This window comes from Mustela lutreola, chromosome 4 (assembly GCF_030435805.1).
Source record: "Mustela lutreola isolate mMusLut2 chromosome 4, mMusLut2.pri, whole genome shotgun sequence".
Lineage (NCBI taxonomy): Eukaryota > Metazoa > Chordata > Mammalia > Carnivora > Mustelidae > Mustela > Mustela lutreola.
This window is the reverse complement of record NC_081293.1, coordinates 82977594-82997642: the sequence shown is the minus strand read 5'-3', so window position 1 is coordinate 82997642 and position 20049 is coordinate 82977594. Positions and strand designations below refer to the sequence as shown.

General features: G+C 54.5%; 2 protein-coding genes across 6 annotated transcripts in view; one reads left to right on the top strand and one right to left on the bottom strand.

Moving 5' to 3' along the window:
• LOC131829021 (uncharacterized) overlaps positions 1 to 20049 on the bottom strand; it is an 89358-nt gene that overhangs the window by 8347 nt on the left and 60962 nt on the right. For all 3 annotated transcript variants that reach the window (XM_059170354.1, XM_059170355.1, XM_059170356.1), the window contains exons 9-10: positions 715 to 816; positions 573 to 614 (exon numbers count right to left, since the gene is read on the bottom strand). In XM_059170354.1, the coding sequence (XP_059026337.1) occupies position 816 (1 nt within the window). In that variant the 3' untranslated portion in view covers positions 573 to 614; positions 715 to 815. The remainder of the gene's footprint in view (positions 1 to 572; positions 615 to 714; positions 817 to 20049) is intronic.
• LOC131829022 (uncharacterized) lies at positions 1529 to 19920 on the top strand. Of its 3 annotated transcripts, XR_009352667.1 has the most exons (9): positions 1529 to 1614; positions 3547 to 3678; positions 5179 to 5249; positions 5714 to 5738; positions 7537 to 7610; positions 8304 to 9793; positions 10258 to 10282; positions 10781 to 10854; positions 11228 to 11243. XR_009352667.1 is itself a non-coding variant. In XM_059170360.1 (7 exons), the coding sequence occupies exons 2-7, from the start codon at positions 10690 to 10692 to the stop codon at positions 17651 to 17653; spliced, it is 543 nt and encodes a 180-aa protein (XP_059026343.1). In that variant the 5' UTR covers positions 8558 to 9793; positions 10258 to 10689; the 3' UTR covers positions 17654 to 19920. The 3 variants fall into 3 exon arrangements, 2 of the variants coding, with proteins under 2 accessions (XP_059026343.1, XP_059026342.1); XM_059170360.1 differs by lacking the exons at positions 1529 to 1614; positions 3547 to 3678; positions 5179 to 5249; positions 5714 to 5738; positions 7537 to 7610 and adding exons at positions 13964 to 14029; positions 15768 to 15841; positions 16228 to 16304; positions 17521 to 19920 and having other exon boundaries at positions 8558 to 9793; positions 10258 to 10854; positions 11228 to 11255; XM_059170359.1 differs by lacking the exons at positions 1529 to 1614; positions 3547 to 3678; positions 5179 to 5249; ... (4 more) ...; positions 10781 to 10854; positions 11228 to 11243 and adding exons at positions 14572 to 15841; positions 16228 to 16304; positions 17521 to 19919.

Genomic DNA, 20049 nt, shown 5'->3' with positions numbered 1-20049 from the left:
GAAAGAACCAAGATGCCCCTCAACGGATGAATGGATAAAAAAGATGTGGTCCATATACACTATGGAGTATTATGCCTCCATCAGAAAGGATGAATACCCAACTTTTGTAGCAGCATGGACGGGACTGGAAGAGATTATGCTGAGTGAAAAAAGTCAAGCAGAGAGAGTCAACTATCATATGGTTTCACTTATTTGTGGAGCATAACAAATATCATGGAGGAAAAGGGGTGTTAGAGAGGAGAAGGGAGTTGGGGTAAATTGGAAGAGGAGATGGATCATGAGAGACTATGGACTCTGAAAAACAATCTGAGGGGTTTGAAGTCGCGGGGGTGGTGGGAGGTTGGGGTACCAGGTGGTGGGTATTATAGAGGGCACGGATTGCATGGAGCACTGGGTGTGGTGGAAAAATAATGAATACTGTTTTGCTGAACATAAATAAATTGAAAAAATTTTTTAAAAGTAAATAAAAAAATAAAACCCTGTCACAGACCCCCCCCCAAATAAATGAATAAATAAATAATGAATAAATAAATAAATAAAACAAAGTGGAAATAAACAAACAAAAAGCTCACCTGGGATGTGTTCCTTTTCTGCTCTGAGTCGAGGAGGGAGAGCTGAGGAAGAAGGAAGGAAGAAGGAAGTTAGAAGAGACTTGGCCTGCCTTGTAGTTCCTGGATTTACCTGCCTACACAGCGCCACATACAAGATACTTACATGTCCATGTGTGGCTCCGATAGATGTTGAGCTTAGACATGATACTCTTCACTGAGTGAATGTAAACAATTGTTCCTTCTGGATTTATCATCAATTTAGGTTCTGTGACACAGAAAAATTAAAAACATGAGAAGATGAGTTGAACATTTACCAGTAACCTAAAGGAGGAAACACTATGGCCTTTTCAGAACTGATGTGGGAAAAACTAAAAATTAAAAATCTCAAGCCACATTGTTATTCTGTTTTCCTGTGAACACTATTAATCCCCTGAGGTCAGAAAATCCAAGAAACTCTGGAAAAAAGAGATGGGGGTGTCGAAGCCAAGATAAAAAAATAAATGTTTAATGTTGGTTTCTTACAACTTTCAAAAGGTCATTAAATAAGAAACTATCTTTGACTTAATTAAACTATCTATGACTTAACCCACTGAGCCACCCAAGAACTCCTGGAGAGACTTTGTGAAACAATCTCGTATAAACAGAGGAGTTTTCCAGAGTAGCAGATAGTGAAATGAACATTTCAGTCTCCTAGGTGCCCTCAGGAGTCTCCTTTTCTGAATGTCCAAAAATGCAGGTAGTTAACATACAGCGCAGTATTGCGTTCTGCAGTACAACTCGGGGACTCATCACTTCTCTCCACCACTCAGTGCTGACCACAACAAGTGCCTTTCTCAATGCCTATCATCTAACGACTCCTCTCCAACCCACTTCCCTCCATGACCCCACAGTGTGCAGGGATGCCTTCACCCTCAGAGTTCTGTCATGAGCCATCGCCACGGTGACCTGATGACACACATCCATCCTTCCGTTTCAACTGTCACTCTGTGAGCCGAGGCCGTGGCGGTTTGGTGAGCGGCTGTAGAGGTCCCCACGATGGGGAATCTTAACTGCTGTTGTACGGGTATGTGCCTATCGATTTTCTCAATTCTCTTCTCTCGAGCTGGTTGCCTCCCTTTCACAGAGACAGGCTTCTTCCCTTTGGCTTTTCCGCTCCACCCTCTGATTCCTCCACCCGGTTCGATGCCTGTGCTTGTTCGTTTGTCTGGGTGATTTCGTTAGGATTTCGTGGGGAAGCTGCCATCCTTAAAGTACTTCTACGTTCAGAAAACCGTACTCTTTCTGAATACCCATTTCGGACACAGTCCTAAAGGGACAACACACAGGTCACACGCCACACTGCTGTCCCCGGATCAGGAGAACCTGGGTGCGACCCAGGCACCACATTTGAGGGGGAGGAATTGCCGGTCACCTCTTCCCGATGGACACGACAAAATCGGAGAGGAAGGGTCAGCGGTCGAAATGCAGCTGTTTTTAGAAGGAGAGAGACCCTGGAAGATAGCGGGGTGGTCTCATGGGTTGATGTGCAGGGTTTCACGGGCCGTCTGCTTGATGCCGGGGAGTGCACGGGAACGGGCTGTGCCACCGGGTGGGTGGACAGAACACACGGCAGTTGCACAGTGGACTGTCTGCTGGTCTCAAAGGTACTGCTGGGGCTGGGTTCTCCAGGCCCGGCCTAGGGAGGGAGACAGGAGACTGTCCGCTTAACCTACAGTCTCCAGAGGGGATCAAGAGACCTGAGAGTAGACAGGGGATGCTGGCAAAAATGAGAGAGTAGGGAGGGACTCACGCCAGCCAGGGTAGCCTCACTTCCATCCAGGCTCCTCAGAGCAGTCCGCATGGCAAGAGCGGGCCCCTCAGCATCATCCGTCTCCTTCCTGAAACCAACCACCCCACATGGCCAGCCCACATGGCCACCTCCATGTTCGTTCGTACCATCGACTGCTCCTCGGGACTGGCGAGCTCAAGGCAAGCGTGTTCTTGGTGGGGTCAAAGTGTAACCTTTGGGAGCGGAAGGCAAGCGAGTTCTCGACGGGGTCCTATGTGACCGTTGGGAGTCTGAATCACCTTGGGAGCCAAGCAGAACCCCAGGAGCCGTGGGCTGCAACTGGCCTTCAGGACAGCCTTGGCGACTGGGCTGACCTTGCAGAGAGGTGAGGGAACGTGGCCCATGCTACCCGTTCCTGGTCCTTCACTAGGGCCCCACTGGGCAGAAACCGCCACATAGTTGATGTCAGGGCCCCAAACACAGATGTGAGTGAGGACTGAGGCTGGTCTCGTGGCCCTCGCTCTCCCCTACAGAAACACTGGCACAGAGGAATTTCAGATTGTGAGGGCAGCTCTTGGTTCAGGGCTTCAGGACCTTTCCTCAGGGGCCGTGGGTTGGTGTCAGGGGCTGGGGGATCTCCGGCCACAGGGAAACGACAACATTCCTGTCCCAGATCAATCCTTCATCAGGGCCCTCCACTGTCCTCCACTGTGGCTTCAACCACAGCCAGCCATCTAGCTGAGTCCCTAGGCGGTCCCTTCCTCAACACCTGCCGAGCGGCTGGGCAGCATCCCATACTCCCCTAGGTCCCAGGTGCTCCTTGGACTCAATCACTAGGGACACCGTGGCGGCACACTAACGTCTAGGCCGGAGGGCAAGGAAGCGGGCACAGAGGGTTCTGGGGAACACTCTCGGGTAGGTGTGGCTGCTCAATGGCTGTGACTGAGGCCGTCACGCGTGCTCACGGCACTCTGTTGCGTTTCTGTCCTGTCTCTGCTCCATACAAGCCGTTGCCCACAGAACCTGTGGGTGTGGGAGGGGGCTGAATTCAGAGCACAGCACATGGTGACCTCTTCCTAAGTCCCACCTGGAGGGAGGAATGCCTGCTGGGCACCTGGCGAGTAGGGGCAGGAGACGGATGGACCAGAAGGAAAGGATGTCCAATCCCCCTATGGGCTCCTGATGACAAGGTGCCGACACTGTTCTCTATTTCTGTGCGTCTCCCAGAGATCTGTGGGGAGTGTCTCCTCGAGGATGTGGAGACGCCCCCACCCACGCCCCTCCCTCCACGAGGACCCAAGAAGAGAGTCCGGTTCTCCTTCCATGATGAGGTGTACATCATCAAGGACACCAAGGAAGGTACCTTGGGGATTGACTCATTACGTAGATTGGAGACGCATTCTGTCGTTCACTAGCACATACATAACCGAAGCCTTTAAAACTGCTGAGACACATTGTCCTCCGATTTCACTGGTAGCCATTGTCCTCTATGCCGTCCGTCCGTCCCCTTTTAAGTCCACAAGTCACGATGAGATCCTCATTCAAACTGGACCCAAGGGGCACAGGAAAAAAGTGTCTACTAGCTGAAGGGATAGATCTTAGGTCGTTCTGGAACACACAGGTCCCTACAGGTCTCCCCAGGAAACATGGTTCTTAGATGTGTAGGAAGGAAGAGACTATGCTTTCCGCTGAACAGAAAAATGGGCCAGAATATGACAGGAGGTTTCACGATGTCCCCCCTTCACTTCCGCCCATTAGCCACATCTTACATGGGTGTGCTACGTATCTTCAATGGAACAAAACGACCTAGCCACATTTGGGGAACTCAAGTACCCAGTACATTCCACGTGGTTACCGTTCTACAAATGGGGCCAATGCATTCGGTGACGTCTTCTCATTCTGGAAACACAGAAATCTGCGCACTAATGTCTCACACAGCTGGGTTCCCAATAGCCCCAGACAGGCACTGCCCCCAAATCCATCACAGGAGGAAAGAACACATTCAATGGCATCCATACACATCATGGAGTGCAATTCAGGCGCAAGAAGAAACAAAGGTTTCCAATATTTTACGAAACAGATGGGCCCTGGAAACCTAACACGCATTTTGAAAGCAAGCACACAAGGAAAGAGGTACATGACACGATCCCAGGCTTTGAGGACACTCCAGTAGGGATATTCGGAGACCCAGAAAGTGGAAGGGACGGTGCAGGGAGGAAACGGGGAGGGCCGGTCATGTCGTCACGGGTACAGAGGTGCCATGAGAAAGGATGGCAACGTTCTCCCCGTAGATGGCAGTGCGGTCTACAAAGCATCACGGATGTCAGCACTGTCACCGAACGGACGCGTACTAACAAATACAACCATCCCCAGTACTTAGATTCCATCACCGAAAAACCCACTACTCCAAGGCACGACAGAGGAGCGATAGGGTCACACAGCAGAGGTGCAGGGGAGACAGCTGAACAGGCCCCATGACCAGCTGAAGAAGTGGCAAGCTGGCTTGGCTTCACAGTGGGCAGGAAGGCTCAGGGGACTGCGCCCTGAAACCCAGGGTGCCTTGAGTGTTTCCCAGACAGACGCTGAGAGTTCCCACTGATGACATCCCCTCCGTTAGAAAGCCAAGGCCCCATTTCCCTTTTCCATCCTGCTCCCCTCCTCTGTGTTTTGTGTACAGCACTGTGTACTGTCTCTACCACTGTGTCCAACACTGTTGGCCCACTGGCAAGTTAGGCCTTGCTTGGTCACCCTTCACGTCCATTCCCTCTGGCCCCGCATCCACATCCAGCAGACTTAACTCCCCAAGTCATTCCTGAGTAGCGCAGCCAATGTCCTGACAGCTCCTCTCTGTTTTCCTAGACCGGGTGGAGGGACAGTCCAAGGACCTTCCTAGGGGCTGGAAAAAGGAAGGTCCCCCAACTCTCCCTGAGGTAAGCTCACCTCTCTTTCTCAGAGACATAAATGGTGCTTCCTTGATTTCTTCCATCAGTGGAGTTTGATGAACATCGGGCACTTTACCTCCCAGGGGAAGGGGGCAGCAGCCTCCCCTCATAGAAGAATCCTGGGTCTGACCTCTTACGCACAGTGGACCCAAAAAGGGTGATGACACAGGACAGCCTCAGTTACAAACTCCATGGGATCAAACACCTTCTTCAGCAGAAAAGGTTTCTCCTTGAAAGAGAACGTTCTGTCTGTTGATCAGAATGGACTTCGGAGATTGAATGATGCTCCAGCGTCATTCAAACGGTCCTCCTGAACTCGGGTGGGGGGACATGGACTCAACCACGGGACCTCATCCAATTAACTGCCTGAAGTCCTCCCCAAACCAAAGAGCTGGCCCAACAGCGGACAGGATGCTGGGATCCTCACTGTGTTTCCTTTTCCCCAATCGCAGGTAGACGCTGGGAGCAAGGACAGCTGTACGTATTTAAGACCATCGGGCTCTGGGAGGAAATCTAGAGTACAAAGAAGCCTGCCCCCTGATTCTGGGTTCCAACAAGGAACGGGGGTTGGGGGATACTGACCGAGACTGTCCGGTGAGGCACGGTCACCACGTCGAACAGGGCCTGGAAGAACTCGTACATAGGGAAGGGCTGATCTGTGTGCACGTCGGATGAAGGCCCTGTGTGCGTGGGGGTGTGCGTGGGGGTGTGCAGGTGTGTGTATGTGTCCCCATGCGTTATGCTTGGGAACATGATTGTGTGCCTTTCCCAGGAGATCTTTCTCACACTTCCACCACAATCACAGTGTCCCCCTTCCAAAACACTCTCATCACCCTGGCACACTTTACATACTCCTTCCCCTACCCACCACAGCTGTACCTGGAGGACATTTCCCTTTGATTTCCTGAGACGGGCATGGTGCAGAGATGAAGGGACCAAACCCTTGACCTCCTACTTGGAAAGCCAAGATTGGAGCTCAGGTTCCAATCTGAAAGTTGCTCTGGCCTACCCACCTGTGTTAGTCCCTCAGCCAGGGGGTCATGATGTACCATGGGTGCTAGCTAGCAAAGGGCCATAAGCATCTGTGCACACAGCCAAATACCTAGATTCTATGATGGTCCCCCACAGGACCCAACATGACACAGTGGCTTCCATGGACACAGAAGCCAGGGCAAGCTTAGAAGCCCACGTTAAAGATTACAGCCTGGTCCCTGGAGTCAAGTGCACAGAGAAAAGCCACATCCTCGTGCTCAAGCCCACATGGCTGGAAAGCGTGTGGACCCGTGGAGGACAGAACAGGGCAACATCAGTCATAGCCGGTCTCAGTGTGTACACACGACCAACCAATGGCAGAAAAGCATCACGGAGGGAACTGACTGTACTTGATAAGATTTCCCTAAGCCTCAGGAAGGTTCAGATTCTCTAAGCACACACTCAAATACCACTAGCCAATAGGAAAGCAAGGTCAAGCTTGGGTGGAAGCTTTGGACGCAACATCCCCGGAGCAAATCTCCTGCAAAGCAGACCGACAGCCTATCAACACACACTCCAACAAGACTCCTCTGTGTAAGCAACTTTCCACTGGTCAGAACACCTGGGAGGGTTCGGACAGCCACTGTCTTCAGGGGAAACACACACACACACACACACACACACACACACAGGACAGCTCAAGAACAGTGAAAGGAATCTATCACACTCATCGACGGTGCCGGCTGTTTACAGAAGCTAAGATGTCCGTGCTCTCCAGTGTTGCACATGGCATTTTCTGAAGACAAAGAAAGGATGAGTGAAGCAAACTACTAGGCTCCTTTCCTGAGGGTTGAATGCAGCCTGGCAAGTGAGGCTTCTTTTTATGCCGTGCAAAATCTTACAGAGACGTGATGCATATAGTCGCAGCAGGTGGGGATCTTGGGCCCAGAGCTGATGTCCAAAGCAGCAGTGTGGGACGCCTTAGTGGCACGTCAGTCAGGAGAGGCTATGGGACTCGGTCCTCACACAGAAGCCAGCTTAGGCTTCCCATGTACTGGACTGGCTATTTGGCTTTGATCGGGCTCACTTTAGCTAGAAAGACAAGAACCCTCTTCGCGTTTCCTCCCTGCTCCTCTCCCATCCCTTCCCCTCTGCACCAGGACAAGGCCCGGCAGCAGTGCGGCCCGTACCTCCTACGCTCCCCCACGCACACACTCCCCTCCTGTCCTCATCCATCCAAAATCCCCGCCTACTTCCTGAGCAGCCTCACCAGTGTCCTCACGGTGCCTCTGTATCCTCCTAGCTCTCCACGATGACCTGATGGAAGAGCTACTACCCACTTTGAGGGCTGAGGAGGAAACTCCGACTCTGCCTCAGGTAAACTCATTGTTCCTCAACTTTTTATTTATTTAAGACAGAAAGAGAAGGAGAGAGAGAGAGAGACAGACAAACAGACCGAGTGCGCACGAGAGCGCAAGCAGGGGGAGTAGCAGAGGGAGAGGAAGAAGCAGGCTCCCCTTTCAAGCAGGGTGCCCAATGTGGGCCTCCATCCCAGGACCCTAGGATCAAGTCCTGAGCTGAAGGCAGAAGCTTCAATGTATGAACCGTTTGGTCACCTCGCTAAAGTCATTTTGTGCTTCTGAGGGACAGCCAGTGTTTGATTTCTCTTTCCATGAACATCTGAGCATGGACATGCCAGAGGGGAGAGACAATGTCCTTGGTGCTGAGAGCCTGCCATGTGTTTATACCATTAATGGACAGCGGATTGAGACGGGCACGGAGAAAACATCACCATCATTGCTTAGGCAATGGATGGTTGTGAGCATTTTCCACCAGGTCATTCTGTCTATGGGAAATGGCTTTGGAATGAGTTGCTGAAGAAAATGGACGGGGGAGTTTTGACATAACAAGCCGGAGCCTTTTCGGGAGGTCATTTCCTCCTCCTCTGGATCATAGACTCAATGACCGCATCCCATCTAGCTTGCTTACGACACACACCAAGGGCACAGAGATGTGTGCACACGGTGTGCACAGGGTGCTGGGATCCTCACTGGGTTTCCCTTTCTCCAGCTGCAGGAGGCGGTCACCGGATATGGCCCATATGCCTATTCCCCCATCACTCCCTTTAGGGAGACAGATGTAGCTGAAGATCAAGGTAGGGCTTTCTCTCCTCCTTTGGTCTGGAGAGCTTCCCCCCTTCTGAGTTCCTCCCGGGAACGGAAGCTGGGGCGGACTGAACAAACGGAGTGTCCTGCAGAAAACCAGGACCCTGTGCTACAGTCCCTGGAAACCAGTAGGTCATGCGGGCGGTGTGCTTGGTGCGTCTGAGGGTTGGGGATTGTTTTCGCGTGGGTCGATGCGACGGGACCGGGCATGTGGCTGTGTGGACTCCGTCGAGTTTCACCAGAAGACATCTCCCACTGAATGGACTTGACGGCACGGGTCAAAGTTTCAAAGCCAAACCTCCTTCATCCCCGCTGCACACACCCCCCTAGGACACCACATCCCTCCCTGACCCCAGCTCCACCTGGAGGGTTGCTCAGGATTCCCTTTCCTCAGACAGGGATGGGGAGAAAGGAAGGGGCCCACATCTGTCCTAGCTCGGGATGTTTCTAAGACAGGGTCAAAACACAAAGGAATCAGAAGCTACTTTAGTCGACCCAGACATCACCACCAGCCTTACAAAAACGCTCCCATCTTGAACGCACAGAGGGAAGGCTCACTGGCAAATGGCAATAGCCAGGAAAGCTTCATCATTAGCTCGGGGCCCGATCCGACTTCCTGACAATCTGCTACATGGCCAGGTTAGAGAGCGCCCTTCTCTCGCCTGGCCTCCGCTCTCTCGTGAACTTGCCTGGTCCTGACTGGGGGAGGTGGGTCCCGGGAAACTGGGTCCCGCGGACTCCAAGGACACACCCACATGTCACAGGAAAGGAAGACTGGGAAGAATCAGCACTTTGTGGATGGGGACTCTGTTGGAATGGTCAGATGTCAGTACGTAGAAATCCTGGGTCTTTGTCCCTGCATGACTCAGGGACAAATAGAAACCTCTAGGGTACTTGTGCTTGCATTGAATGCAACCCTGCCACACAGCATTCTTCTGCACAAATACAATCTCCTAGTAGAGGTGAGAGATAGGTGGGAGCGGCCACGAATCGGTCTTGACAATGACCACGACACAGTCGCTGGTTGGAAGAGCTTGCCCGTCAGTACAACGGACCGTGTGTCTTAGTGTTTACCCACTTTCGGCTTGACGAGGTCACCCTGATTCCATTCCCTGTAGCTCGAGTTCAGAGCCAGTATTTCTCCCTCCGTTCCTGCTCCTTGCCCTGACCTCTCTCGATGCAGCAGCAGCTTGCTCAGTCCATACCCACGCAACCCAACGTCGCCATACACTCCCGGGCACGCCCACCCCAAGCGAAACTCCCTGAGCTCTTCCTACCGAGCTCCACCATTGGACTGACCATTCTGTGGATCTCTCCCTAGCTTGGCTGGATGGACAGGCGGGTGAACGTTCAACAGGAACGACAGAGGAAGACGCCCCGTTTTACACCAGAGTGGTACGCTGGCCTTTCTTTGGGGGAGACACAAAATTCTTCTGGCTTTTTAAATCAAGGTTACATAAAAAAAAAAAAAAATCTCAGCATGCACAAGTGAAAGGGTAGGGAGAAGTTTGACAGAGAATCTGTTACCAAATGCTACCTAACCCCGAAGGCATTGCAGGGGGGCTGGGACAACCACAGCATGATCACCTACCATCTGGAGGAGAGGGAGCTTTAGTACGGGTAGCAGCTATTCCTCCTTGGCACCTATTTTGTCCAGTGGGACCCGAAACGTGGGACCTCTAGGAAGACTAGGCACATCTGTGGAGAACTCATTTTGCTCTTGTCATACTTTGGGGCTCACGGGCCTCTAGCACACTTCCCCATGTGGCTTCCTCTGGTGCCCCAGGGAACAAAAGAGCCATGCAAACAGGACAAAGCCTGATTTGATGTTCATACTGTTTTCTATTCTGAAATCACAGGTGTCCCTGCTGGAAGGGGATGGCGGTAAGTATTCTGTACTCTAGAGTCACTCACTTGTTTGCAACAACCTGGAAAAGGGCCAAGGTCGGGGCTTCGTCGCAGCCACGATGAGAACCACCCTGATTCCAGGTCTGGCGGGTCTGAGAAGGGTGGTCAGGGTAACAGAAAGGGATTTTCTGGGGAAAGACCCGTGGCTTCATGGCCCTGTCCCCGGAAACTACTGCGCTGCTCTTAGGTGGTGCAGGTTTGGGGGCAGGCAGTAGGTGTGCCTTGGAGATGGACTATTTCACAGCTACTCCAGGCCCTGTAGCTCCAACAGGAGGCAGAGTTTCTATTCACATCCCTGCTCCTCTCCAGGACCTTTCGTCCTCCATCCAGGAAGGGCCCACTGCAGCTCAGTCCATACTGATGAGCTCCCCACCTCCACACACATGTCCACACGTGCACGCCAAGCAAAGCTCCCCGAGCGATTCCCAAAGAGTCCCATAGGGGTCCCGACATTCTCTGTGTGTATCCACCCAGATCCCCTGGCTAGCCTGTACGATGACCTTGACGTGGACAGCACAGAGGGAGAGGTCCCATTGTTCACCAAGGTGGTAAGTCAGCCTTCCTTCAGGTGAGGTACAGCATCCCTTATTTCCCTGATACTCGCAATCAGATCTGAACATCTCGGCATGTACAATGTCCTTGGTGGAGAGATTCTTGAGAGAGCGACTCTTAGCCAGGGACGCCCCATTCCAAAGACCCTGCAGGAAACAGCAGGTGCGGTTACCGTCCACAGGGTCGTGAGCTTTTTCACGGGTGATACTGACACCGCCGTGCCACCTAATGGACCCAGGGCATGCGACCTCTAGGTGGATTCCATATCACTGCCCATGACCCTGCCCATCACCAAGAGACCAAAAGAGCTGTGCACACAGGACAAGGCAGGACTTGATGTTCATCATGTTTTCTTTTCTATAATCGCAGGTGGCCCGGCTGGAAAAGGAGCTTAGTGGTAAGTATGCTGTCCTCTAGAGTCACTCATTGCTTTTGAGCAACCTGGACAAGGGGCAAGGTGGGGCTTCCTTGCAGGCTCCATCTTGAGAGCCACCCACAATCCAGATCCTGTTGCAACGAGACTAAGGGTCATGTTCCGGACCGAGAACCCAGGCCTCGTGACCCTGGCCCCGGAAGCTACCGTGCTGCTCTTAGGTGCTGTAGGATCGGGTGCTGGGCACGTGGTCTGTTTCCATGGGAATCCATGTGCTGTGATTCTCAGGGTTGGTGTGTGTGTGTCAGGTGGGTGAATGCTGCGCTCTCGAACATGTCTGGTCCCCTCAAAATGGCGATTAATGGTGTCCACGTTCTCAGGGACGTTTCCCATCACTGTCACGTCAGGAACGTGACATGGAAAAACTCTTCAACACCTACAATTGAAAGAGGTGTTCTTTCCTTGCAACAACACATCAATTCCCCCCAGAAAACAAATCCCGTCGCTAACTAGGAAGGGCTAGACTGTGCCCCAAAGACACAAGTGTGTCCCTGTTACTGAGTCAGCGTCCATGGGGCTCTCCCGCCAAGGTAGGTCTCGGGCAAGAATGGTCACAGCACCTCCCTCTTGACACTGCACTCACACACACACACACACGTACGTCTCTGCATCAGAGGCCCCACGATGCGTCTTCCCAACCTCATCGCAAGCACTGAGTGCTGGGACACACTTCCTCCCTTCTGCAGGCGGCATCCGGGGCAGCCGCATGCAAAAGCCCGTTCGGGGATGACGCGCACAAAGGGGCAATGGCCAGGGAACAGATGGGGCCAATTCACTCCGTGTTTCTCCATGGAGAATTACCATTTCCCTGCAGATACTGTGTCTAAGAATGCAACTGGCCTTCTCCCAGGGAAACCCCACACCCACCACTGGTCCTTGCTGGGGCACTTGGAGGTGGGCCCAAAAGGTGTCCTATCCAAGGGGGAACGAGGTGGTCTTCAGGGACTGAGGATCACTGGCGGCACCTGGGCCCCCTCCATGCAGGAACGAAGGGTGGGGTGCTCTGTGCATCGCAACGTGGCCAAAAAGAACCTCAAACCTCAACAGGGGTGACAGGACAATCACCACCCATTTTGCTGGCCATCTGTCCATGCAAGAGGGCCTTGTTAGATTCGGAAGGTTTGGGCCAATAGACAACTCAAGGGGGTTCAGTGCCTGGGAATGGAAACAGAGCCAAATCAGGGTTTCAGGGTTCTTTGGCAGCCAACAAGACTTTCTCTCATGAGAAACATGTACTGGAAACAGAATCTGATTTTCCAACATCTCTTTTTCTCTCTCGCACGTGCGAGATCCACGGGAGTACCTTTCGCTGCTCTCCGAGGACACTCAACGGGCTTTTCCAGGGTAGTTGCACCAGTCTGCATTCCACAAATTGCATACAAAGTCTCCAATTTTCTGCCTCCTTCCAACATGGGTCCTGGGTTTGAATTCCTGGTTTGGGTCCTCGCCACCCTAACTACAATGCCACAGCTCGGCGTCCTGTGTATTCGCATTGCCCTCACGAAGCCTTATGCTGAGCATCTTTTCGTACGACGTCTGTCTGACTGACCGAGTTATTTGTTCCCTTTTGCAGCACAGACTATTCCAGTCTTTTTCTCGATTCTTTCATTTGGTGAAATCACAGTCTTCTTTTGTTTGGTTGGTTTTCTTTGTTGTTCTTCCTTTATGTCAGTGAACACACCTTTTCTGAAATAAGGATTGCCAAGGGTGTCTCCAATCTGTGGGCTGCCTTTTCACTCTGTTCGCTGTTTCAGAAGAGGATGCTTTTTCTGGGCGGTCCTCTTGGGAAGCATCGTGATGCCAACATGAGCGCATTTCCGGGCGCATTTATCTTCGGCTCCCAGGTGCCCCTGCCTCTTTGTATGCCAGCACCCTCCTGTTGGCTCAGGGGAGTCATCCAAGGTATTGGAAGGTCAGCTTCTAGAGACCTACCACTGACTTCTTCATATTCAGAAACGTCGTGGCTCCTTGTGTTCCTTTATGGTTCCCTTATCTATTCTAGCAGCTTCTCTGTCCCGAGAGCAGCACATTGTAGGCTTTAGATCAGTGCTGCATGGAATCCGTTCCCCACTTATTCTAGCAACTGGGGCTTCACCTTCATCTCTTCGGGTCCAAAGACCTCCAGCAGCACCTGGTGGGTGGGTGTGAGCCCGGGAACGTCTTCCCTTGATCAACGTCCCTGTCACGCCAGCCACAGATGCCCGAAAAATACGCAGGAGAGCAGGCCTGGTCTCTCGCTCCTGGTTGGTGTCTAGTGCCGAGTGATCCAGGAAAGAGTCTGTCTAGTATCCATCGTACACAGTCATTTCTTATCTCAGTGCAGTACACAGAAATCATCAAGGGAACGAAAACGTCCAGTTGCTCACTCCCACTAGCCACACGTCAAGAGTCCCATAACAACTGGCGTTTCCGATGGTTGCGCTGGGAGGGGACAGCGGTCATGGGCATGCAGAACTGACACTGAGGTGGCTGCTGCAGCGTCCTGGTCTCATTAGAAGGCATGAGACTCCAATCCCCGTCTCCTCCAAGGGCTCCGGCTCCGCCAGCCCCGTGAACCTCTGAAAGCACAGCAGAAGGGTCAGGCAGATGCTGCACGGCCCAGAGACATCTCAACGCACTTGGGATGAAGGGGTGAGGCGGTTTCTTCCCTAATGGCATTGCTCCTCTTTCAGTTCTTACAGATCTACTGGTAGAGAGCATCGAGGACTACTCCACCAGTGAGGACAAAGTCTCTTCAGGTAGGGAACGGCACCAAGGAGGGGAACACTGGGACATGGCTCCCGGGAACATGGGGTTGCCCCTGCCGCTCCGGAGAATGAAGAAGGTGGGTCAAAAACCACCAAGGAAAGGGATGCTCTGGCACAGGCATGATTTGCTCATGTCACGGTTTCGGGATGAAAAGAACAGACGAGGTGTCCACGGGCCTTTAGGGTAGGCTGGGTTTGTCATCACCACTCGACTGCTTGTGCGGCTCCTTGAAGGATCTTTCCCATCAAAGCTGCTCGTGCCTCCCTTGGCCGCTGCCACATGTCAAAGCTTGGCCTCTTTGCTCATGGCCTTTCGGGAATGGTGCACAAGAGATTCTGCATCTTTCTTGGCACGGGCCCAGACCTGGTCATGCTCAGGACTTGGCGGCCCCAACCGCACTCTACTGGGCAAGAGAACCGCGACACTACGCTCTGGTCTGAGCCAGGAGGTAGAAGACAGGTCTAAATCCTCTCCCTCATAACCTCCACTACCAAACCGTCCCGGTTCTCTCCACGCTGCTGTACCTTCAAGGGGATGCCCAGAGCTGCAGAAGGGAAAGCGTACTTCCCCTGGGTTCACTACACAGGTTCCTGTAAATCGTACCTTCTGCCAGCCTTCACACCCCAGCCGAGTCTGACCTGTGGACGTGTTCCCAAGGGCGGGACGCCCCCATGCAGCTCCCCTGGAGAACCCCTGTCGCGGGCCACGGTCCCCTGGGCCTGTGTGAAGGGGCTGCTGGACCTGCTTCACACACTTGCTGCCCCGGGTCCACTCTACCTCTCACCAGCTGGCATCGAGGCATAGCACAGAGCCTCTTGGGAGCAGGGTCAGGGAGTCACGGTTCCTCTCACAAACCCACCTCGCCGCTCACAGCCCTGGCCATGCTCCCCACTCCCTAGGCATGCCCACACGGCAAACGTTCCTCAGGCCTGCCCAGGGCCCTACACACACCCCGACCCCGTCCATTCCTGGCAAGCCTCAGCAGGAGCACTGGCAAGGAATCCTGTGTTTCAGTAACCACACCGATGGATGCTTTCCAGGGCTGCCCTGAACAGCTGAGGGCGCCTGCACAATTTCCCATGCTCCCGTCTCCATTCAACCTCTCTAACACTTAGGGAAACAGAGGGCGTTGCGTTCCCTGAAACACGTCCCTGGGAAGGTCATCCCAGTCCCTGGGCAGACATGGGCTGTGGGGAGGAGGTGGGCCATCTCTCCCTGCATTTCCCCAGCAATCCCAGGCCCATGACAACTGCTCCCAGCACAGACAGATCGGGGGATTGATTCCGGGGGACCCAGGATATCTCCTCTCTTTCATGGTTGCCCCCTCCTGGACAACAATAGGACTGGTGGAGCTTGGCAGGGGAAGGACATGGAGCATCTCTAGGGGAGGAGGTGGAGGAGGACGAGGAGGAAGACAGAGAGCAGGGAAGGACAAGTACAAGGACAGAGGAAGACAAAGTCCCGCAGACGCAGTCTTAGGGACAGTGACAGCCTCCAGGGGGGAAAGGATCACACAGCCGGGCTTCCGGGTCTTGGAGAGAATCGGAGGTGGGCAGAGCAGGTGGGCAACCGGAGACCCCCCTGTACCCTGCGGAAATCAAGCGACCAAGGCCAGGGAGGACTCGGAGCTAGGGACGCACCCCACTGAGGGCAGAGCCCAGCATCCCCAGAGCAGTGGGTCGCCAGCTGCACTAACTCCCCTTTGTCCTCTCTCATGGCCAACCCCAGCATCCTCGCTGATCTCTGACCCGGAGAAGGATTCCATGGACGACGATTCCGTCGGAAGGAGCCACCCTGCGCCTGTAATGCACTTCCACCTCCATCTCTTGGGCTTCCTCTCTCCTCTGTCCATAAGCGCCTCCTCCCAGCGCTTCCCCTTTCCCTGCTTTGACGATGCCCACCCTGGAGGCCCTCGTCTCCGGCAGGCACTCAGGCTTTGCATCGGAACTGCTGCATGAAATCCCCGGGCAGCCCTCCTCACCCCTTTCCTACCATCACCCTGACCCCTCACTGCTGACTCTGGGAAGCAGCCCCGGACAGCAGAGCAGAGAGGAGGGCTGGGAGTCGGCAGGGCACGGCTCACCCGGCTGGAGGGCCCTCGGGAAGGGAGGCTGGGTGTGAGTATCCCCACTTGGTTCTCTGATGCCAGGGAGTCTGTGCTCATGCCCACTTCTGCTCTTGCTCTCAGCTCTCAAGAAGCTTCCCTTCTGTGGACATGGCGCAAATGACAAGGGAAGCAGAAGAAGAGGAGGACTCGGGAACGGGGTGAGTCGGGCAGGAAAAGGAGCCGGTGAACATGGACACACGTTCTCCCTCGTTGCCCAGTCCCTGTTGTGGGCACCTCGGCAAACCGCACAAAACCCGGAGTGCTGCCCTAGCCTCTGACCACAAAGAGGAGAGGAGAGGAAGGTCCCAGTCCCTGCAGGCACTAGGAAGACCTGAGAACATCCCACGGGGAACCTCCACCTAATCCAGGCAACTCCCTGTGGTGGTTGGGCGCTGTCGTCCAGGAGCTGCTGATCTTGGAGGGAGGGCCCTGGCTACCTGGAGGGACTGGACCCCAGGCAGCCTAGGCACGGTGACCTCCTGGCAAAGGGCTCCACGCCCCCCATTGAGCCCCTCCCTCTGCACGACACAAGCCTTGCCCTCCCACCCTGCAAAAGTCAGCAGATGGCTTACTCCCAGGCGACACTACTCGCGAAGAGACAGTGGTGAGGTGGCCTCATCTCCCACTTCAGGCACGAGAGAAATGAGCAAACAAGACAGGCCCCCGGGCTCACAGGAGCAGGACAGCTCACCCCTCCCAGCGCTGCATCCCTGTGGGCACGTAGTCGGGCCCGGTCTCCAGCTGAGTCATGTCTGCCGGCCACTCCCATACGATCTGACCAACACCTCCAGTCCCCCGAGCCTCCAAGACGCCTCGTGGGAGGTAGTGGGTCCCCTCATGGCACCATTTTGCTTTGTGAGTTTCATACTCTAGAGACTCTCCTCGATCCCTCAGTCAGCAGGGGAGATTCACCAGGGAAAGGCCACCCTGCTTGCTCCCACCTCACCCAACACCTGCCCACAGCCCGTGGACTGTGCGAACTCACTTCCCCTGGGAGTCGGGAGCACGTGGTCTCTGCCACGCCACCTGTAACACTCGTGTGGGCAAACGCTCCCTCCACAGAGAAGGGCACGTCCAGGGCTCTCAGAGAGGCTGGGGAAGGGACAGCCCAGCAGGAGGAGGAGGACCCTGCCGTCATGGAGAAGGACGCTCAGGGAAGGGCCTGAGGGACCCTGGCTGTGAAGCTTTCATTCAGCCCCAGGGGGCCCACGGGAAATTCCCCTTTCTTCAGATCATGCATGGGTCCTGCAGGGAAACCTCCACCTCAACACCTCAGAAGACATATTCCCCAAAACCCCACAGGCCTCTGGTAAGACATGGCCCAAACCACACGCCACTCACTATCTCACACCACTCCACCCGTTGTCTCCACAGCTGCGCCACAGGACAGTGTGCCCGCCACCCCGAGGCACCAAAGGCTCCTGGGGTGCTCCGACAAAGGGAGCCAGGAGGGCCCTGGGGCCCCACTTGCGGCTCCGATTTGGGCCCGGAGGAGGATTCGGCATGAACACACAGGGAAACACGCCTGCAGGAACGGCTCTCTTACGCCTGACCTCCGTAGGCCAAAGAGACGACTTCTGGGCAGCCCACCAGAGGACAGCACTGGAGCCCCGAGGACGAGACGAGAGGACCCTCTGAGTCGGCCGCCACACCCAGAGCTGGCTGCCCGGGACCTGCCGATGACGGACACTTGGAGCACGAGGCAACCACCTGGGCCCACAACAATCCGTTGTGTGGGGAGACTGGGCCGACCTGGGGCTGGGCCCACCTGGGACTGGGATGGAGAGCAGCCTTCCCGTCGTCTCCCCTGTCTGCTACAGGGGCTGCTCCTCCTCCCGCTGTCCCCTGCAGACCCCGGCAACCCTGCAGAGCTTGACACATGCAGGACGAAGCGGCACTGCCAGGGTCCCTTGATCACCCTGGGATCGACTCGAGGGGCAGCGGCCCTACCCCTGCTGGATTCCCCAAGGGTGCCGCACCGGAACCGCCCCTGTCGCTTCGACGCACAGGACCGTGACCAATGCTGGGCTCAACACTGGCAGCGGCCCCACAAAACGTGCCCCGCTCAGCCTGTGTGTTTGGCAGCAGCAAGAGGTTTAGGGAGGAGAGGCTCTCCCCTGCACTCAGCGGCCTCTTCCATTTACAACTCTGACAGCAGAGGCCTCCCCCAGCTGGGCCTACCCCACCTGACCAGGAACGACCCACGCGGAGGGACAGCTCTACGCCCCTATTCAGCAGGAAGAAGCTACAGAAGATGAGACCGTCCTCCTTCAACAACCTTAACCACGCAATGCTCCGTCCTGGTCAAGGGCACACGAGGAGGGAGGAGAAGGCTAGCTGAGCACCAAGCAGGAGCTGGCACGCCACACCGCCCCCCCCAACCTGGGATACGGGGGACATCCCTCAGGCGCTCTGACTGCCCTCAAGCTGAGGAAAGGAAAAAACAGATTCTCCCCAGATGGCAAGACCGGAGTCTCCCTCGGTTTGTAAACGTCCTCGTGATTCTGCAGGAATCAAGAGGCCCGCTTAATGAGAGCCTAGCGACCTGCCAGAGGCCCGGATCTCCGTTTCCTGAAGCCCTGACATCTCTCTCCCCTCCACGACACTGAGGGAGGCTGAGGCCGAAGGAAATGTCCGTAGGACAGAGTTTCTTTTCAAACCTGCAGTCCCTTGAGAAGGACCTGTGAGAGGAGGAAGGTAACATTCCTCCAGGAAGCTCCCAACCATCTTTCAATTCATGCCTTCCTAGCAGGAAAAACCACCTTCCCTTCACAAGAGCAAAGTCAACTGTATCCTCGGTGTCCTCTGTCCAACTGCCACGTTCTTGCAAAACTTCCCTTTTGCCTGACCTCCCCCAATGCCATCCCAGAGAGTCAGCCTCCCGTCACGACCCCAGCAAGCAGCCCTTTCTACCCAAGGGTCATATCCCTGTGCTTTAATAAAAACCACCTCCTGCCAGCAAAGCCGTCTCAAGACTTCTTTCTTGACCATCGGCCTTGAATACTAACCTCCTTCCTACATCAGTCCTGTCTCCTGTAGGGCTCCTGTGGAAACAGCCCTGCAACACGGGCCCATTGCTGTCAACTCTTCCGACTCCATCCACCTCACCCGCTGCACATTCTGTGTCCTCCGAGGACTGGACCCTTCTGTGGTTCTTGCACTCAAACCCTCACATGGCCCCTCTCTCGGTCCTCGACGTGGTTGACGTTGCCCTTCTGAAACTCCCCAGCATCCCTCCCTCACTCTCTTTGTCTCGCAGGTTTATCTGGTCCAAAGGTTCTCATCACCAACACCCTACAACCGGTTTCTGCTCCTGAGTAAAGGACTCCATTCCTTTCCTTTGTCATCAAGCTCAAATCTTACTCTCAGATGTTTGTCTCACAACTTTCAAATTCTTCTTTCCCCTAATGCCTCTCTACCAGTTTCTCTTCTCCCTTTTGCAAGCCGCCGTCTCTCCCACCCTCCCTCCCTCCCTTCCTTCCTTCCTTCCCTACATGATCTTTTCGTTCTTTGTATTCCTTCCTCCCTCCCCCTCTTTCCTTTTCTCCTTCTGTTCTGTTAGTCCCCACACAGCACTTCAGTACTTTTTCACCTAGTGTTCCAGGACTCACTCACTGTGTACAAGACCCAGGAGCTCACGGCAATTCGTTCCCTATTATAAAGGATGAAGGGAGACCCACACGGGGGCATCTCAAAGGTCGGCTTCTCTGCAAGTCAACGGGAAGCTTCAGGGTCATGAACCCTGGCCTTCCACACTAGAGCTGGACACGGGCTACGCTAAGCATTCCCCACAATCTCTGGTCTTCCAAGACCCTGAGCATATGGGCTGTCCCACCAGAAACCTGAAGAGTTTCATTTCTCGGCTGAAATGGGTCTCGAGTCAAGCCGCCGCCCGAGTGTCTG